The 20,052-nt window shown below is 42.6% G+C and overlaps 1 protein-coding gene across 2 annotated transcripts; it reads left to right on the top strand.

Moving 5' to 3' along the window:
- Positions 1–2,453: 2,453 nt before the first annotated feature.
- On the top strand, positions 2,454–14,189 carry MSANTD4 (Myb/SANT DNA binding domain containing 4 with coiled-coils). 2 transcript variants are annotated; one of them, XM_074984768.1, is made up of 4 exons: positions 2,454–2,606; positions 9,003–9,113; positions 10,149–10,779; positions 12,054–14,189. In XM_074984768.1, exons 3-4 carry the CDS (start codon positions 10,309–10,311, stop codon positions 12,627–12,629), a joined length of 1,047 nt encoding a protein of 348 aa, XP_074840869.1. In that variant the 5' UTR covers positions 2,454–2,606; positions 9,003–9,113; positions 10,149–10,308; the 3' UTR covers positions 12,630–14,189. The 2 variants fall into 2 exon arrangements, with proteins under 2 accessions (XP_074840869.1, XP_074840873.1); XM_074984772.1 differs by lacking the exon at positions 9,003–9,113 and having other exon boundaries at positions 2,531–2,606.
- Positions 14,190–20,052: the final 5,863 nt, after the last annotated feature.

The raw sequence follows: 20,052 nt of genomic DNA, 5'->3' as shown, positions 1-20,052 counted from the left end.
GTCTATCCTCAGAGGCCAAGAAGATCAAGTTTTCTCCCTCCTTGTTATGACACCCTTTTAGATACCTGAAAACCGCTATCATGTCCCCCCTCAATCTTCTTTTTTCCAAACTAAACAAGCCCAATTCTTTCAGCCTTTCTTCACAGGTCATGTTCTCTAGACCTTTGATCATTCTTGTTGCTCTTTTCTGGACCCTTCCAATTTCTTCACATCTTTCTTGAAATGGGGTGCCCAGAACTAGACACAATACTCCAACAGAGGCCTAGCTAGCACAGAGTACAGCGGAAGAATGACTTCTCGTGTCTTGTTCACAACACACCTGTTAATGCATCCCAGAATCATGTTTGTTTGTTTTTTGCAACAGCATCACACTATTGACTCATATTTAACTTGTGGTCCACTATAACCCCTAGATTCTTTTTTGCCATACTCCTTCCTGGACAGTCACTTCCCATTCTGTATGTGTGAAACTGATTGCTCCTTCTTAAGTGGAGCACTTTGCATTTGTCTTTATTAAACTTCAACCTGTTTACCTCAAACCATTTCTCCAATTTGTCCAGATCATTTTGAATTTTAAGATACCACCACTGGCTTTCTGAAGGTTTGGGTCCCGTGCTCCAACAGCTTGTTTTTTACATTTCCATACTGAAGACTTTAGATCTAATTCCTAGTGTCTCACTCATAAGAGGGCAAAAGAACCAACAGTATGGAATCACAGAGTTAGAAGGGCCCACCAGAGTCATCTAGTTTAGCCAGGGTCACCCCTGACAAGATGCAGGATTGTTGTTTCTAAACCATCCAAAACTGACAGTTACCAGCCTCTTTTTTAAAACCTCCAGTGAAGCAGCTTTCACGACCTCCCCATATATTTCTTTTATTGTTCTATTGTTCTTACAGTTCGGAAGTTTTTTCTCAGATTTAATCTAAATCGATTATGCTGTAGTTTGAACCCACTGTCTCTTGTTCTACCCTTCCTGGCAAGAGAGAACAACTTTTCTTTGGTTTATTTATGACAAATGAGTATGCCAGGAACTGGCACCCTGCAGTGCAGGGACTGGGGTTCAATTGCCATTCCCAGTCACTAGCTTCCTGGCTGGCAGAAACTCAGAGTGTTTTGGGGAAAATGTAAATGCTGTATTAAAAAAGGAGGCAAGCTGAAGCATGTGCATGCTGTGCTGAGGGGACGAAGGGTGTGAGTGCTGACCTCCTCTGTGTTCTCCAAGTCATCCAGCCCTTCATCTTCCTCCACATCATCAAAGTCATCACCATCAAAGTTGTCATTGGTGTAATTGATTCATAAGTTGGGGAAAGGGATAACTCAGTGGTTTGAGCTGTAGCCTGTTAACCCTTAGAGGGTGAGCTCAATTCTTGAGGGGGCCATTTAGGGATCTCCAGCAAATAAATTAAAAAAAGCAGCGGGTGCCGCTTGGTCCTGCCAAGGGAGCAGGAGAGTGGACTCAATAACCAACCAAGCTCCTTTTCAGCTTCTTGAGATGTGTATCTTACCATTCCATTATGTACAGGTGGCCTCTCACTGTCTGCAGGTAGAAGGGAGGATAATCTCCCAATGTGCATTCATTATGTTATGAAGGCTAACACTGTAACTGGGTTAAAAAATAGATATGTCTCACAGTACATACAACAATGATTATCAGCCAGGATGACTAGCAATGTGACCCTTTTCTCTGGATGTTCCTAAACCACTGACAGTTGCTAAACTACACAGTTGCTGGGGCTGGATGAGAGAGTATGAGTAATAAGGACAATGGAAATAACATTTTAGAAGGAGCAAAACCTACAATTAAAATGGGTTACAATTCACGGAATCAGAGACTAATTTGTGAATTCTCTTAAAAGGTTCTTTTAAATACTCAGTATGCGGCTACAGGAGAGGGGCTAAATCTGGGGGTTAAGAAGGAAGGGGTAAGAGCTGTTGGCAGGGGCACAGCCCCACACAGGGGCTCGGGGGCGGTCAGAGGGGGACGGGGATGAGCCGCCTGTCCCCTTACCGTGTTAGAGAGGTGCATGTAAAATATTTCAGTTCATCAGTCTCCCAGGTTGCAGCAGGCAGAGAGGCGCTGCCCCGCGCTGAGAGGGGCACTACGGAGCCCCTCTACGCCTCAGCCCTATTTCTACGAACAGAACAGGTGGCTCATCCCCTGCCAGCAGCTCCTACCCTCCCCGCTTAACGCCAGAGGTACCCGCGCTCCCACAGCCGCTTGCCCTTTGTCCCCAGCCAGTGGACTTCTCACCCTGACCCTCCTCCCGCGTCTGAGCCCTCAGAACTGGCAGGAGTCTGTGAGGGCAGCAGCTTCAGTAGATGTTACTGAGCATGCCCTGGTCGCGTGCGCATGCTCGGAGCAACGTACGGGTCCGGGGGCCCACCTGCCTGCGCGGGGGGCGGAGCGGCCCGTCCGCCCTGTGTTCGGGGCACAGGCGGGGGCTGGCGCTCCCGCAGCGCCCGAGGCGGTGAGGGGGGGCCGCTGGCGGCGGCAGGCAGGGAGGGGCCGCGGGCAGAGGAAGGGGCGGGGCCAGGAGCTCCTCCCCCCCCCCCCCGGGGCTCTGTGGTGGCCGAGGTGAGGCCGGTGATGCGGAGGTCGGCGCTGGTGAGTCCTTTGCGCTGCGCCCGGGAGCTCCGCCGGGACGGGCGGCTCGGCTCGGCTCGGCTCTGTGAGGTGGTGCGGGTTTGGAGCTGCCGCGGCATTCGCAGGTCCTTCTGCCTTGGGGCGTAGGGGCCTAAGCCGCCTTTTTTCGTAGCCCCCGCCCCCGGCCAGTCCCCCTGGGGCGTGAGAGGGGTCTGGCCCCCACCCCTGTGACTCCTGTGGGGCTGGCTGAGAGGGGTCCTGCTCCTGCCCCCGCCCCGGTCACTCCCCCGCGGTTGGCTCACTTAGATCAGGGCTGGCCTGGGCCTCCTAGGGACAGACTGGGCCAGTGAACGGGGCTACCTGCTTCCCAGTCGTGGACCTGTTCCTGGCCGGCGCCCCGAGCCCCGCTCTGGTGTAAGGAGAAATTCACTCCTTCCTTTTGCTTCATTGGCTGTCACCCTGCCCGCGGGGCGTGTCTCTGAATCCATCCCATGGGAAGGCCCGTTGGCCATGCCCTCAGCTCTGCTCACTGCTGCTGCTTCGCTTGGTCTTCCTGCCGAATTTGTGATTATTCTATTTATTAGTCGCCTCCTGCCACAATTAGGCTCTTCGGATCAGGGACTGCCTTTCAATTACTTATGTCCACATTGTCTCCTCTTCAGGCTGATCCAGGTCCTCCCTGCGTAGAGCTTCTGGCTGTTACTCTAAAATAAACAATAATTTTGTTTCAAAGGCACTGTTACGGTTTCTCATATTGTAGAGAGTGAAAACCATGACCTCCAAAATTTCAAAAGGCAGATGGTAAATAGAATGCCAAATGCAGGGTTTTTTTTAATCTCATTTTTAAAACAACTCATGAATGGGTGACCTCAAAGTTTTTGAAAGTGAGAGTTGTAGCTCCATGAGCACCCACAATAGGGTGCTAGGCATCACGTGAGCACATAGATAAAAAATATAAATCCTTCTCCCATCAAGTGATTTGTTTCTTTTCATGTATGCCTGCATCATATCATTCCATAATATTTGTCTATTTCTGCCATCACCAGTCCTTTATCATTTCTCTGATTTGTTGCAGCACCTTTCTTTTGAATGGGCTTACTTTGTTCCTAAGTTGATACATTCAGCAAGTGTTATTGCCTTATTTTAGTTTAGTCATTCAAAACCACTGATGACCTTCGAGGCTGGTTGAACTCCTTTACACTTCCTTCCAATCATATGTGTATTCTGCCATATCCCACCCACTTTTTCCATCAAAACAAAATTAAATCACAGTTGTTTTGGACTCAATATCCTAAGTAATTTGCCTCATCTTCCAACTTTGCTGCCTCGCTATTGGCTCCTTTTTCCAGATCATTTATAAATAAGTTGAACAGCAGTGGTCCCAGTAAAGAGGCTTGTGGGTTCCTGCTACTTGGCTCTCACCACAGTGAAAACTGACCATTTATTTCTGCCATTATGTTCTGTCTTTTAAACAATTATTGATCCATGAGAGGACCTTCATTCTCATCTCAAAACTGTCTACTGTGCTTAAAAGCCTTTGGTGAGGGATATGTCAAAATATTCATGAAAGGCCATGTGCAATACATCCACTGGATCCCCCTTGTCTACATTAGCTGACTCCCCTCAAAGGATTCTAAGAGATTGATGAAGCATGATTTTTCTATACAAAAGCCTTCTAAGTCTTCATATTATTTATATGTCTGATGAGTCTGTTCTTTATTATAGTTTCCACCAGTTTGTTGATGCTGAAGTTAGGAATGGGGGCAGGGCAGGGGTTGGTATAGCTGTGCCAGAGGAGCTGTTGGTGTGGGGGCAGTCTCCTGGGAGCAGCAGCTCCAATTTCTGCTGCTTGTGCCACTGCAATTCCCAGGAGAGCTGTAGATAATGATTTATATCCTTGAATATTCACATCCTCAGATAAAAAATTCTTATCTGTGCAAGGCTCTGTCAGTCAGCATACAGCTAACTGCGAACCCGTAGGTTGCTCCAAGCATGCACATGCAACCTGAGCATGCTCAGTAACATCTGCTGAAGCTGCTGCACTCATTTGGACTCAGCGTACAAAAAAACCTGGTAAATGTTAGGAGCCATTAGGAAGGGAATAAAAATAAGACCATGGATATCATGCCACTATATAAAAACCATGATATGTCCATATCTTGACTACTGCGTGCAATTCTGGTCATCCCATCTCAAAATGATATATTAGAATTGAGAAAAAAGTAAAGGAAATGGCAACAAAAATTACTAGGGGAACAGAACAACTTCCATATGAAGAGAGATTAAAAAGAGTGAGTCTGTTTATCTTGAAATGACTTACGAAGGATATGATAGAGATCTATAAAATCATGAATGGTGTGGAGAAATGAATAAGAAATTGTCTTTTACCACTTCATGTAATATAAGAACCAGACATCACCCAATGAATTTTTTTTTTAAAAGCGTAAGTGCTTCACACAGTGCACAGTCCGTGTAGCTTGTTGCCAGTGGTGGTTGTAAAGGTCAAAAGTGTAACTGGATTCAAAAACATTAGATAAGCTCATGGAGAATACGTGGTCGATGGGTATTAGCCAAGAGGGTTAGGGTGCAACTACGTGCTTTAGGCATGATTAAGCCTCCAACTGTCAGATAGCGGGATGGGTCACTCAATAAATACCAGTTTTGTTCATTCCCTCAAATACATCTGGCAGTAGCCACTGTCAGAAGACCAGATCTGGGCTAGATGAACTGCTGGTCTAACTCAGTACGGTTATACTTATGTAATTCTTTTGAAACATACGCCGTTGGTAAGAATTTCACACAAATAGGACTCATTTTTTGCTAAGAGACCAACTCCAATGTGTTTCTTCTAAACTGCAATGAAAAAAACAAAATACTTTGTTTTCATAGTAAGAAATTCCTGTGAAGACCAGGAAGTAACCGTATAATCTTAGCTGTTATAAGCATAAAGAAAACAGCCCACTGGAAACTATTGAAAATGGTTAGAGATATAAGGCAAACACCAATCAAGATACACTTTTCCAGTTCCAGTGATTTAAATGGAATTACACCAGTATTCTAGAGGGGTAAATGACCCCAGGATTTCAGCTGAATCTTAACAATTTTAAGCAAGATGGAAAAATACTACTTAATTTCTAAATTTACTGAAATCAGTAACTTTTCTTGGTAGTTAAGTTGCTTTATGACATTTTAAGAAAAACAAACTACAAAGCTTTCAGATGCTAAACATTGCATTTGATGAATATGTAATGACAGTCAGTTTCCATAAGCCAAAAGGAGAGGTTGTTTCACTGCAATTTGGATTGGAGAAAGACTAGCAGGTACTAAAATTGATTTACTGCTCGTTAGAATGAAATATGGTGCTTGTCTCTATGCATTAGTGTCTATTCATGGTAGGCTTCTGAGAATGGCATATAAAGGATAGGAAAAAAAATAAAGATTAGATAAGATGTTCCAAATAATTTTATTTCATTCTGCATTTGCAGGAATAATACTTTGGTATTGCCTGCCATGGCATGGTTTTCTCACTGCTAGTCAGGCTTGCCTTCTTGCAAGTGTTAGGGATTAGCTCTGCCCATTTCAGAGCCCTCTTTTTTTCTCTCCCAGCACCTGCCGTTCTCGTCTCCCTCACAGAGTTGTGGTATAGATGCTTTGTCACTCAGCCCTCCAGTCAGGTCACTTTCAAAGTGTTTCTGTTCAAGCGGTGTCAGGTAGTCCTACTGTCCACTGCCTTGACCCTTTCAACACTGCAGTGACTCAGGTGGTTTTCTAATTCTCTGCCCCAAGCAGTACCTACAGTGGTAGGCAGAGGGACACAAGCCCTCTCTCCACTTAGGGTCCGAGTCCAGGACCCTGTAGCAAATGATCAAAGTCTGTGACTGCATCCACTTCCATGCTCTAGCTGGAGGGGTGTCCAACCTTTTTTCATGAGGGCCACAAAGCAATTTTTTTTTTTTACATGTTCCGGGAGCTGAATGTAAAATAGCTCTAAATCACTACCCCACCTCCAGCCTTAGACCTTCCCCCCACTGCCTCAAACTGCTCTCAGCCTTAAATCCCTGACAGCCCCAAACTGCCCCCCCAACATCACAGCTGAAAGAATAGGACTCAGTTTAATTGGTTTAAAGGCCTGATCCTTCCTGTCAGCTGTTAAACCAATTAAACTGAGTTCTACTCCAGTGTTTCTCAACCTTTTTTAATAAAGTACTTTTTTTTTTTTGAAAAAGGAGTAAGTTCCCCCAGTGCCCACAATTTTCAGATATACAGCATCCCCAGCTCCACCACTTTAAACCAATCCCCTCTCCTATCTCCTAGAGCCAGGGACCCCCAACTCCCTACTTTAAATCAATTCCCCATTCCATCCTCCTCTAAATAAATGCCCTCCCCTCTCCCCCCCCCCCGGAACCAGGTACCCTCGGTATAAACTGAATGCAGTGACTTACCAGAGCTGCTGCCATCTCAGGAGCTGTGCGAGCCAGGGCCCGAGCCACATTTGCATCAGAGCCCAAGCTGGGGCCCGTGCAAGTTGCACCGGCAAGAGCTGCGCTGGAAAAGTGGTGGCACTGTTGACAGCGCAGGCTGGTTAAAAAAGCTCCACAGGATGGATTATGGCCTGTGGGTTGGACACCCCTGCTCTAGCCTGTGGTAAGTTTCCTACTGCATTCCTCCAGTTGTCATAGTCAGACCCCTTTCTCTTGGGCCTGGTGGGTCTTGAGTATTCTTATCCTTGCTTCCTGCGAGGAGAGACACTACAGTCTTCTTACTTGCTGCTCTCCTCCTGCACTGTTGCCTGCCTTCTGGCTTTATAAAAGCCACCAATTGTCCCCTCACACATGAGCTTCTTGCTAATCAAGGTTCTTCACACAGCCTAAATCTCTGCTTGCTGCTGATTGAGCCTGCCTGGCCTGTTGCAGTTGGGTCTGGTGTGAGGGGACAGGAAGAAACCCTATCATAAAATCCTAGGGCTTGAAGAGACTTCAGGATGTCATTGAGTCCAGCCCCCTGCCCAAAGCAAGACCAACCCTTACTAAATCATCTCAGCCACAACTTTGTCAATCTGTGACTTCTAGGGATGTAGATTCCACCACCTCTCTATGGCTAGATCTACACTGTCTGCGGAAGGTCAAACGCTTAGGTTCAGTCTTCCATGACAATGCATGAAACGGTGTGTTCTGGGGTCAACATCAACCCCAGAACTCCTTGCAAGCTGCAAGGATTCAGGAATGTTGGTGGGATGAGCACTCCCGTCAACATTCTGCAGTGAGGACAGGAACCAAAGTTGATGGCTGCAAAATAATTTAGGTATGCAACTGGTGTATCTAAAATTGCGTAGGAGCCATTGACATTGCTGTTAAGTGTATACATAGCCCAAGTAACGCATACTAGTGTTTCACCATCCTCCTAGTGAAGTAGATTTTCCTACTATGCAACCAAGACCCTACCCCACTTTCACTTGAGACCATTGTTCCTTGTTTTGCTGTCGGTCACTACTAAATCATACGTCCTTACCCACAACCTTGCAACCCACATTACCATCATACAGTAGTCCATTCTGATATATTTTTATTCTCTGTGAAACTGTTTTCCATCTCCTAATGTGTACAAATAAATTGCCTTCTAAGGAAAAGACCAGGTCTTTCCGCTTTAATGAGAAATCACTAATCACAAAAACACTGGTTCAAGCAGTCTCAGTTAGACATGCTATTGATACATATTAGAGTAAGTAACATCTATCCGCTGGATTCAAATTATCTGAATTAATTAATTTTAAAGATGTGAAACACCTCTCTCGTACTGGCTACGTCTACACGTGCCCCAAACTTCGAAATGGCCATGCAAATGGCCATTTCGAAGTTTACTAATGAAGTGCTGAAATGCATATTCAGCGCTTCATTAGCATGCGGGCGCCAGCCGCGCTTCGAAATTGACCCTCCTTGCTGCCGCGAGGCGCGTCCAGACGGGGCTCCTTTTCGAAAGGACGCCGCCTACTTCGAAGTCCCCTTATTCCAATGAGCTCATGGGAATAAGGGGACTTCAAAGTAGGCGGCATCCTTTCGAAAAGGAGCCCCGTCTGGACGCGCCGCACGGCGGCAAGGAGTGTCAATTTCGAAGCGCGGCTGCCGCCCGCATGCTAATGAAGCGCTGAATATGCATTTCAGCGCTTCATTAGTAAACTTCGAAATGGCCATTTGCATGGCCATTTCGAAGTTTGGGGCACGTGTAGACACGGCCACTGTGTTCTAACTTGCCTGTGTGGACACTTTCCATTTGTGAGCTACAAGTGTGTCTAGTTTGTGTTAACATAGTCTTCTTTAAACATTTTTTCTTTTGTCTCTTTCTTGAACTACCAAGTGTCAATAATGTTGGTTTTTCTTTGAAATTTCATATTCCTGTTTGTTTGTTTGTTTGTTATTACAGAACCAAACTAGTGACCATGGAAATGTTATAAATGGATATTTACCATAAGCAAATGTGGGGTTTTCTTTAAGAAGCAAAGGCCCTGTTATAATGCACATAAAAAGAACTAGGGTAAGAAATGCAATCTATAGCAATGATAGTTATTTCTAAAGTGAATGTTTGCCCTGAGGAAATTGCTCTGGAGCTCACGCTTGCCTGAATTTGCTGATTTATTTTTAGTCTGACATGTTTTGTTGTGTGTAGGAGGGGCACAGAGTGAGGGGAGGAACAGTTGAAGAAATAGGATGGTAACTTTGCGTTCGTAGTGATTTCTTCCTATACATATTTTCTGTGTTTAAGAAAAATTTTAATTCAATAGTGTTTTGAAATGAAAAATACTATTTCCTATAAACATTCCAGTTCTGCTGCTGCTGCTGTTATAATGATTCAACATTATAGGACTTCAAAAGGGTTGAAAAACAACTAGATAAATTCATAGAGGATTGGTCCTTAAATGTCTGTTAGGTAGGATGGGCAGGAATGGTGTCCCTAGCCTCTGTTTGCCGGAAGCAAATGAGCGGCAGGGAAAGGGTTCGTTGTCTCTGGGACACACAAGCTACACTTGGACGACAGCATACTGGGCTAGGTGGACCATTGGTCTGACCAAGTATGGCTGTTCTTCTGTTCAGAAATAGGACACTCCTCCACAGCCACTGCTTTTAAAATTAAATTGCTTTTTAAGTACAAATACCTTTCTGAAGTTGAATGAGAAATCTTTCCTTCAGATATTTTACAACACCGTAGTCATAGCTTTGCCAATTTTAAGCGCTTGGAAAACTCAAAGTGAGACTTGTGTGCTATGTTTCAGCTTGAGGCAAATTTAAATTGACAAAACTGTAAAAGCCAAAGGAAAATAGCCATTTTTTCTAATGGAAATATCAACTCAATCTTAACACTGTGAGGCACAGATATATTGATGGATTTATAATTCTTGTGAGATCAGACAAGATTATAGCTATGCTGAATTCCAAACATTTTTTTGAAAAATTGTTTTAATCGATCAGAAGAATGAGTGTATAGATTTTTTTTAAAAATCGGTGTTAATTTAGGAGTGGATGAAAATATCGCTATATCTTTTGAGATTTATATTTGCTTTTTTCCTCTTAGGATCTCAACAAGTCCAAAGATGACAAAGTGATGAGAAAACCCTGTACCAGAAGAACTGAGTGCCATTTTGTGATTCTTTTTTAAATCTTCTTTGTGGAAATAAACTGAATACTCTCACTAAATCGTCACAGCAGTAGACTAAAGAGGTTAATATTTAAAGATGGAAAAAATGAAACAATTAAAAAGAAAAAGGAAAAGCAATTTTAGTGTTCAAGAAACTCAAACACTCCTTAAGGAAATTAGAAAAAGGAAAGAGGTACTCTTCTCCAAGCAGCTGAATACAACCATTAATGAGATGAAACGAAAGGCTTGGGAGGAAATAGCAGAGTGTGTGAATGCTGTAGGTGAAGGAGAGCAAAGAACAGGGACAGAAGTGAAAAGGCGATACCTTGACTGGAGAGCACTTATGAAGAGAAAACGTCTGAATGCGAACATCAAACTAGTAGGTGCTGGGTTTCACCTTCCTTCATCCGATTTAGATGACTCTATCAATGAAGATGTGGATGAGAAAATAGGACTTACAAATGAATCTAATTTTGAATGGCTGAATATCACAGACTTCAAAGAAGCCAGTGGATCTTTAACTGAAATCAAGGTGGAAGAGGAAGAGGAGGATCCACAGAATTTTGAAGTGAGTAGTGTACTGGAGTTGAGTTCAGTGTGGCCATTCATTAGTACCCAAACTGGAGCCATTCTCCACATTTGTGACTAATACTCCTCTATATTATAACTTCCTGAGACTATCTGTATGAATTAGCGAATCTCCTGTAACATGCTGTTATATGAATGATATTTAAAATGCAGCCACCTGCACATCTGCATAAGGTCTTGTTTTCTCATTAAATATACATATATTCAGTAATCCTCTGATTTGTTTTTCTTTTCCCATTGACTCAGTTTATTTCAAATAGTATGCATGTGACCTGAAAGAGAAGTTAGCTTAACACTTCTCCTATTCACACCCCTGCCCATAAATTACTTCTATCCCTATTCTAATGACAAAGAAGTCCTTGGATGAAAAAAGTCCTTGTGTTACCTTTATTAACACAGTCCTGCTGGAAAGGAGAGGGAAATGGCTGGTTGATTTTACTGCTGGTGTCAAACTCTTAACAGGCAGCACCCCAACATTCAACAATGAAATGTATAGAGCAGTAGCAGTAGGCAGAAGAGGAGGAAAATTGGACTAATATTCCAAGTTCTAGGACTGGCAATTGGATGGAGTTTCAATAATAGATTTTATAGAGTCCTGTTGGATACATATGTTCCAAAACTGGGCCATTCTCATCTATTCCTGCATCTGCTGTTGGCTGGAAATGAGGAACCACAGCCATTAGGAGCTGCAGGGGGCAGGATGGAGGGTGGGTGATGCCTGTGGACAATCAAGGTAAACAAAATGGTTTGTGGCTTACCAGCAGATTACCACGATAGACGCATGTCAAAGATGGCTGACCACTGGTTTGCAGTATTAATTAACATAACTAAACAATATAATTACATGACTGAATAACTTACAGTTCCAACTCAAAAGAAATAATTGTTCAAAAGAAATTCTTAGTGTTCCAGGTGCCTGTCATGAAACCTGTATGAAAACAGAAAATGCCTGCTTTCCACCCCAGTTTGTGGTGGTCTGCTGAAGAAATTGTCTTGCGTGTTTCATGACTTTATGTGAATTTGTTGCTGATCAAACACACAATGCCTTTGTAACAGTGGAAAATTCAAACCCTGAGCTTAACACATACAAATTACGTAGGGCACAAATGAAATGAATGTCTGGAATAACTTCTGACCTATAACTAGAAATGAGATGTCTGCTCTGTGTGCAGTGAGGTTGCATAGGTGTAACTGGCTGAATATGGTATGAAGAGAGTCATTAAAACATTTTATATCTCTCATTCTTCCCAACAGTTTCCTATTGAGGAAGAAGAGGAAATTTTGTCAGCCGTTTTGCCAGATTCCAAAAAGGAAAGTGATCTACCCGATTTTACCCACATTGAAGAATTTGGAAACCTGAGTTCTGCTCAAGCTCGACTAGCATACGAGGACTCTCATTTGCTCATAAACCTGGAGAAACAAAAACTGGAGCTGGAGAAACAGCGGCTGGACATTGAAGCTGAAAGACTACAGGTAGAGAAAGAGCGTCTGCAGATCGAAAAGGAGCGATTACGGCACGTAGGCTTGGAGCATGAGAGGCTTCAACTGGAGAAGGAGCGGATCCAGATTGAGCGGGAGAAACTGAGGTTAGAGGCTCTGCGTTCTGAAAAACCTCCCCTGGAAAATGACATCAGCCAGGCAGAGAAACCCATTTTACAGCCTCTGGATCTAGAAACTGAAAAATTAAAACTCGAAAAGGAGCGTTTGCAATTAGAGAAAGAGAGGCTGCAGTTTTTAAAATATGAATCTGAGAAGCTGCAGATTGAGAAGGAGCGTTTACAAGTGGAGAAAGAACGCCTTCGAATTCAGCGAGAGGGTCATTTGCAGTGAATTTCTTGACTAAGGTGTCAGTAATGCAGTGTTTTGATGTAAGTAGTTTTCTTCTTAATATGGAAACTGTCCTAGAGGTTTAACTTTCTTCTGTCCAAAATTTAATGTTGATGATAAATTTAAAAAAATGAAAAGGAATGGTGCTTGGTAAATCAATGTGCCTACATAAATGGAACTTGTGTGAAACTCCTTTTCATTGTAGCAGAAGCAAGTGTAACTTACGTTCTCTTGTATTGTATACTTTGATATCTTGCTCTTACAAGCACATAAAAGATAAAGACAAGGTGTATTTTCCCACTGTTATAACAGTGTTACCTTTACAGCAAGTATGGGCACGGTCAAAATAAACCTGCACAAATTATGAAGGAATGATGCTGAAGCTAACCCAAACATTAAATATTTTCTTTGCACAAAGCAAATGAACAGGTGATCATCACATTTAATTTCATTTTCTTTATACAGTAGAAGCTGGGTTATCCAGAATTTGGATAACCGGCAAGCTCAGTTAACTAGAACCTGTTCCAGTACAGTGGGGCTGGTTGCTGCAAGATAGGGCAGCTGGCTACCTGGCTGTGGCCTGCAGGCACAGAGCCCGTTGTCCACTTGGTGCTGGCGTCCCTTCTCCCATATCCAGCACTCTTGATTGTCTGGCATCCTCCCAGTTCCTGAGAGTGCCAGATATACAGCTTGTATTGTAAACGATTTTTTCAAAATTCAAAGGAGTCCTGAGAATTAGAGATGTGCAAGTTAATTTGAATACATGTGAGTTTATTCAGCCCTCTAGTGGCCAGAAAAGATAAAAAGAAAGTAGTATTCTTTCTGCTTGGCGTCTGTATATTAGAAAAACTACGAACTGCATCTAAATAAAAACTGAACTATTGAATGGGTCAATGAACTAACAGCACTATGGAGAGTTGTCTACTTCCAGATTACCAGTCTGAATCTAATGGAAAGTCCTACTGGCAGAAAATAATTATCATATGATTGCTGTAGGATGACCTCTATGGAATAACTTAACTTGGACTTCATCAACAACAGAAGCAAAGACACCTCCAGCCCATCTCAGCCAACTTTTCTTTTCTCCAACAGGACTATAATCGTCTTTGATACTATCTACCTTTTAAAAACCCGCTCCAACTAAAGGGGAAAATGGAATGCAAGCTTTTAAAATGAAAGCTTTATTGAATATTTTACATTTTAAACATGGTTTTTCCTTTTCTGTATCTCTAACAAAAGCTATTTCATGGTCTATTTTCCACGGTATTAAGCAGGTTGAGGTCTCTATATACCAAGCTCCAATTGTGTTAAACAAAGTCTGGGGCTTGGAATATAGAGACTGGATTTTGTTGAGCTGTTAAGCCCATATGTTCCATTTAAATTAATACAACACTGCACATACATGAATATTAATCCTGCCTGGCCAAGATTGAGACTCATTGGTGAAGTAGCGTGAAGAAGCTTGCATTGCATTGCTACTAAAAATGTCTAAGGCTGTTAATATTTTTGTATGTAGTACATTCACTTAAATTAAAAAAAAATAAAGGAAATTTTAAATGAGAACATTTGCATTTATCTGTTTGTGTTGCAAGGAGCTAGACTTTACATCTTTCACACTTTACCTCTGGTGTCTCCATTTGAAAACTAAAACAGTATCAGAGTGTTAAATTGGAATGTGTGTTGAGCAATTACGTAGGTTATATGTAGGTAGATGTATTAATGCCACTACAGGAATACTTTTATTCTGCAAATACAGTGTTATTTTGTAGCTTACTGATTTTTATAGACCCATTCATATAACTGAGCCAAACTTATTCCTAATGAAAACTCAAAATCTAAAAAGATGAGCAGCATTTATTTCAGTTTCTCTTTTTCTCTTGCATGGGAAAATAATATATTAGCTCAGGGGTATTAACAGTAGAAGCATTACATATACATTGTTGTAGTGGAGGTTCTGTTTGTAATTTATTTCGCCAAATTACTGTTTTCATGCCTGCAGCCCAAACACAATTGTTTCCATTCCAGTATACTTTGGTGGTAGTACTGTTTAATTTATCCCAGAAACAGTTTTTAATTTCTCTGTAACAAACAGGGTTCCTTTATGGTTGGAACTGTGGCGCATAACCACGGTTGTGGGGACCATTTCTTGCACCCTTTATCACACCACTGTATTTTCTTGATTGCTTACATATGTGCCAGCCAGATGAGGCACCCAAATATGCTGTCCCTGTATTGCAGGGGGTGCAGAAAAGGCCAAATATAGGTTGCTTTTTGTGTGGGCTGTGCACTTAAAACTTGTACTGAGGTACTCCCAGTTCAGTTTCTGGCGTTGACAGTTGAATGCAGTGGCTTATACCAACTGGCTACAAAGGGTGTGAAAGGATTGCTTCTCTATTGAGCTATCAAGGGAGCTAATACAGTTATCCTTAGCTCTCATCCAGTCCATCTTACTTTGAATTATTACAAAGGAGAGAATCTGCTGCACAGAGCACCACAAGGCTGAAGCAGTTTTCTCATATCAGCTTAATCTGATTTTCTGAAAGACAAAAAGAACATTTTTCTACCCCATTGGGGGTGGCAGATAACATCTCAAAATACTCAGTTTACAAATATATTTGCTGTTTGGGGCAAAACAGAGGAATTGCTTCAGGACTTATTTAGTTATTTACAGATAACTGGGAAGCATTATTACCATAGTGAAGGTCCTTTCCCTGCCGCATTTTTATCATGAAGGGTGTTTCCAATTACCATTTTTAATATTGCTTAAAAGCTTTTCTTTTACCAAAAGAAAATAATTTATATTGCACCTTGTCACAGGGTCACTCACGTTAGGTTCATGCATTTTTTTTTCTTAACACCTCTTGCACTACTTTAACTAATTTTACACTGCTGTACATAGATTACATTACCTTTTATACATTTGGGCCATTAAATTTCAGTAGCCTTTAAGCAAATTTTACTATATTATTCAGATTTAAATCAGATTGTCTCTTTGCCTGTTTGCTCCTCTGGAAAAGGGCTTATTTTTCCTTTAGAATGGCTGCAAAGAAACCAAGACTTGTTTTCTGTAACATTTTCACAATGTTTAACTGCTTAGTATCCTCCAAACTCTGTAAAGTTAATTTACCTTTTCCTTAAATTACTTGCTTATTCCCCAAAAGCCGCATCTACACTAGCCCCTTCCTTTTGAAAGGGGCATGGTAGTGAGCGAGGTCGGAAGATACTAACGAGGCACTTCCATGAATATGCTGTATCGCATTAGCACAATGGTGGCCATAGTGATTCAAAAGTGCCGCTTTCGAATCATGTGCCGTCTGTGTAGTTGGGGACCTGTCAAAAGGACCCCCTGGACTTCAAAAGCCCCTTATTCCTATTTGGTTTTAGGAAGAATGGGCTTTCGAAGTCCAGGGGGTCCTTTCGAAAGGCCCCTGTCTACATGGGCAGCGCCCGATTGGAAAGCAGCACTTTGGAACAGCAGCAGCTGCCATTATGCTAATGAGGCACTGCATATTACTCATTCATTTACTCCCTCACTCATTACTTTGCCCCTTTTGAAAGGAAGAGGCTAGTGTAGATATAGCCAAAATGACATTTTATTAGGTATTACCTGCAGTTATACTTAAAAAGGTATTTTGAATCTCACGTGCCTGGACTTAACTGTTTTTCCTGTCACTATACCCTACCTGTGGCTTTTAGCGAACAGGTCACTTTTTTTTCCCTCTTGGGATAGAGCCTTAGGTGAGTACAGGAGCCATAGCAGGGGTTGGGGCGTTTATTTTGTATAATCCACAGTAAGATTCCAGGACTTTTCATCCACTTCTAGAACTGGCCAAATTTAGACTATTGGTGGGGCTCTGGGTCTTAATTAGGACCCCCTTCTTTAGTAGCTCTTGGATGACCCCCTCTGTTCCTGCTTCTGCTTCGATAGGGTAGGGTAGCCTGGGTTGACTTTAAGGCCTTTTCCTAACTTACATATTTGACCCACTAGATCCCACAGATCCCCATGGTTCTACTGGGCATAATGCTTTGCAGGTGATTCTAAATACATTTTACCCATTATTTCTGTATATTGATGTTAACTCTATAAATTATAGAAGAGAAAACTTAACCCTTTGAGCCTATTTAGGCTTTACACAATCTCTGAGATTGGAAGGTGTCAAGATCAGAAGGTGTCCCCTCCTTAGGGATATACCGGCAAAACAAACAAAAACTAAAATAAAAAACAATTACCCCAGACTTGTCAAAAGCAAAGATGCCTCAAACACAAAAGGATGAGGAATACAAATGCTGATTGCCAGACACTTGGCAGCATAAAAAGAGCCCTTGTCGCCACAAGGGCGAGTTGTTGGATTCTGACACAACCACCTGTTAGCAAGACAATTTGTTTAAATTAAACGCCAGGACCTGTACGCATACTCCACAACTTGAATGTTTGCAACACTATGGCTATGTCTACACTAGCACAAATCTTTGAAATGGCTATGCAAATGGCCATTTCGAAGATTACCAATGAGGCGCTGAAATGCATATTCAACGCCTCATCAGCACGCTGGTGGCCACAGCTCTTTGAAATTCCTGCATTTCCCTGCCGCGTGGCTCGTCCAAATGGGGGTCCTTTTCTAAAGGACCCCACCAACTTCGAAATCCCCTTATTCCTATCTGTTGATTCCTATGCTGCAGAAGCAGCAATAGAGGGGGTCATCCAAGAGCTACTAAAGAAAGGAGTCCTAATTAAGACCCAGATCCCCACCAATAGTCCAAGTTTGGCCAGTTCTAAAAGTGGATGAAAAGTCCTGGAATCTTACTGTGAATTTCAAAGTTGGCGGGGTCCTTTTGAAAAGGACTCCAGTCTGGACGAGACAAGCTGCTCGGCAGCAAAACATGGCAATTTTGAAGAGCTGCAGCTGCAGCTAGTGTGCCAGTGTAGACACAGCCTATATAAATAAACACAAAAGAGTTAATAAATTTGGGGGGAATAATACTTAGCTTTCAGAGCCAGGCAGCTTCTTCAAGGTCTCATAGTCTAGGCATCTGTCCAGAAAGCTTTTTTTCACAGCCCAGATGCTGCTGCCAAGTTAGGCTTCTATCTGCCGCACTTACTCTATCTGCAGTATTTATGGCATAAAATGACAACTCCTTTCTCTCCTTACATTTCTCCAGACCGCTACAGCAAACTGAATCTCAGGCTGCTTCTGCACTCGCATCTCCTCTCAGATGGGACATGGTAATGAGGCAGTTCAAATTAGGCTAATGTGGTGCTGACATGCATATTCAGTGCGTTATTAGCATACTGGTGGCTGCGTGAATTTTGAAGTGCAGACTGTGAAATGCAGACTGGCAGTGTAGGTGTGGGCAGCTTCAAAATCAGCACCCCCCCTTTGACATTTCCTTACTCCCACAAAACTAATTGTGAGTAAGGGCATGTTGAAGTGGGGCGCTTATTTCGAAGCTGCCCCCATCTACGCTGCCAGTCTGCATTTTGCAGTCTGTACTTTGAAATTCATGCAGCTGCCATTATGCTAATTAGGCACTGAATATGCATGTCAGTTCCTCATTAGCCTGCTTCAAACTGCCTCATTAGCGTAGAAGCAGCTTTAGTTAAACCTATGACAGGGTTCTCCCCTTCTTTTCCCTCCACGCCTGGTATTACCCATGCTAATTGCAAAGTCTTAGCTTGAGTTTCCTCTTTCACATACTCTGTCCCTTTTCGTTCATATGTCTTTTCCCGCTTGGCTTGTTTGCTTTACTTTTGCACCAAGGACTGTAGTCCCAGTACCACTTCTGCTATTTTCTGTAAATACTCAACTTCTAATCCCAGTATTTCCTTCATTTCTTTTTCTTTCCTTAACCTCCCTTTCACATCCTTTGATTGCCCTGCAGCTATGTTTCCTATCTCAAGCTCTTGTTTACATGCTTCCAGATCAGTCTACAGCTGTTTGGCTCTCGCCTGCTCACACTGCCAGTGTTCAAACTCTTCCTTTGCTGCAGCATACGTGAGTGAAACTGCTGTTGACAAACTATCCCTTTGCCTTGGTTTACATATAAGTTCATATTTGCTAAAGGTATCCTCCAAATCTTCAAATTTAGGTATGCCCTTCATCAGACTGGGACGAACAGGCCATGATGATGGTCCAGCCTTCAGGAGCCACTTTTCCCAACCTAATGGGGCTTATACTAACGTACTTGCTTTCACAAAATATACCTTGTCCTTTTGTTCTTTTTTTCCCTCTTTTACAAACAAGTTTGCTTCTATCTTTCCTCCCCTTTTTGGCTCTTAAGATCTCAATCCCCTGTGGTTTTAGAAAAGAGGATTGTCCTTTCCTATGATATTTCTTACTTTTCCCCAAGACTTGGGGTATTTACTCCCAGGCAGACACCTTTCTCCCCTTTCCCCCCATCAACAAATACCTCTTTTACAGGGAATTAGACTTGGGGTATTTATTCCCAGGCAGATAGCCTCCCATAGTCACAAAAATGTTTGCTATCAGGTTTGACTCAGTATTTTTTCACAGGTAGACGGCCCACTGCAGTCACCAGAATGGGCCTTTTTGCATGACTTGGGCTTGGGGTATTTTTTCCCAGGCAGACAGCCCCCCTCATCAACAAATATTACTTATGCAGCAGATTGGATTTGGTATTAATCTGCAGGCAGACACCCCCATCTTAGTCCATAAGAATCACTTTTTACACTCCCCCATACATGGGTGTTTGATTTTTTTTTTCTGTAGAATCACTTGTCTCTGCCTGCATTCTCCACCACTGTCACAGAATGGGCACAGCTGCACAGTTGATCAGGCCAGCAGCAGTCCCATCAGAACTATAAGAACTCAGGAAACGATGAATTTCACAGTAAAAAAAATTAATTTATTGCATGCATCTATGGTAACAGTTAAAAAACCGTGTTTAAATTCAATAGTTAACAATTAGAAAGCAAATCAAAAGTAATGTTTAGCTTGAATGGTTAATGGTCTAATTTTTATCCCAATTTAACAGAATTTAACAATTCTTAACCTAATGAAGTACATACACACTCATAAACCCATTCACACATACACTCACCCTTTGAAGCTGGCCAGACCCAGGGAATGTTGGTTAGTTGACTGAGACAAGAGTACGATGTGCATGTCACCCCATTATGCCAAATTGATGGACTCTGACTTGGGTGGCAAATTAGTGTAATATTTATCTTTTGGTAGGAGGCAGTGATGTTCAGTTCATTGGCTGTACCCCTCAGTTGGAGAGGGTACTTGTCCATGACCAATTTTGGAACATCCTGCTTACATCACCCCATTTCTGCTTGCTTCAGCCACGAGCGATGAACAGCAGAGCATCCTTGGTGTTTGTTTCTTCCTTGTTACCTTTCTGTCTAGGAACTTGCCTCCTTCTGTGTAATTCTGCTTTTCTCAGTACACACAGTTTTGTTCTC

This window comes from Carettochelys insculpta, chromosome 1 (genome assembly GCF_033958435.1).
Source record: "Carettochelys insculpta isolate YL-2023 chromosome 1, ASM3395843v1, whole genome shotgun sequence".
Lineage (NCBI taxonomy): Eukaryota > Metazoa > Chordata > Testudines > Carettochelyidae > Carettochelys > Carettochelys insculpta.
This window is presented reverse-complemented; position numbering and strand designations above follow the sequence as displayed.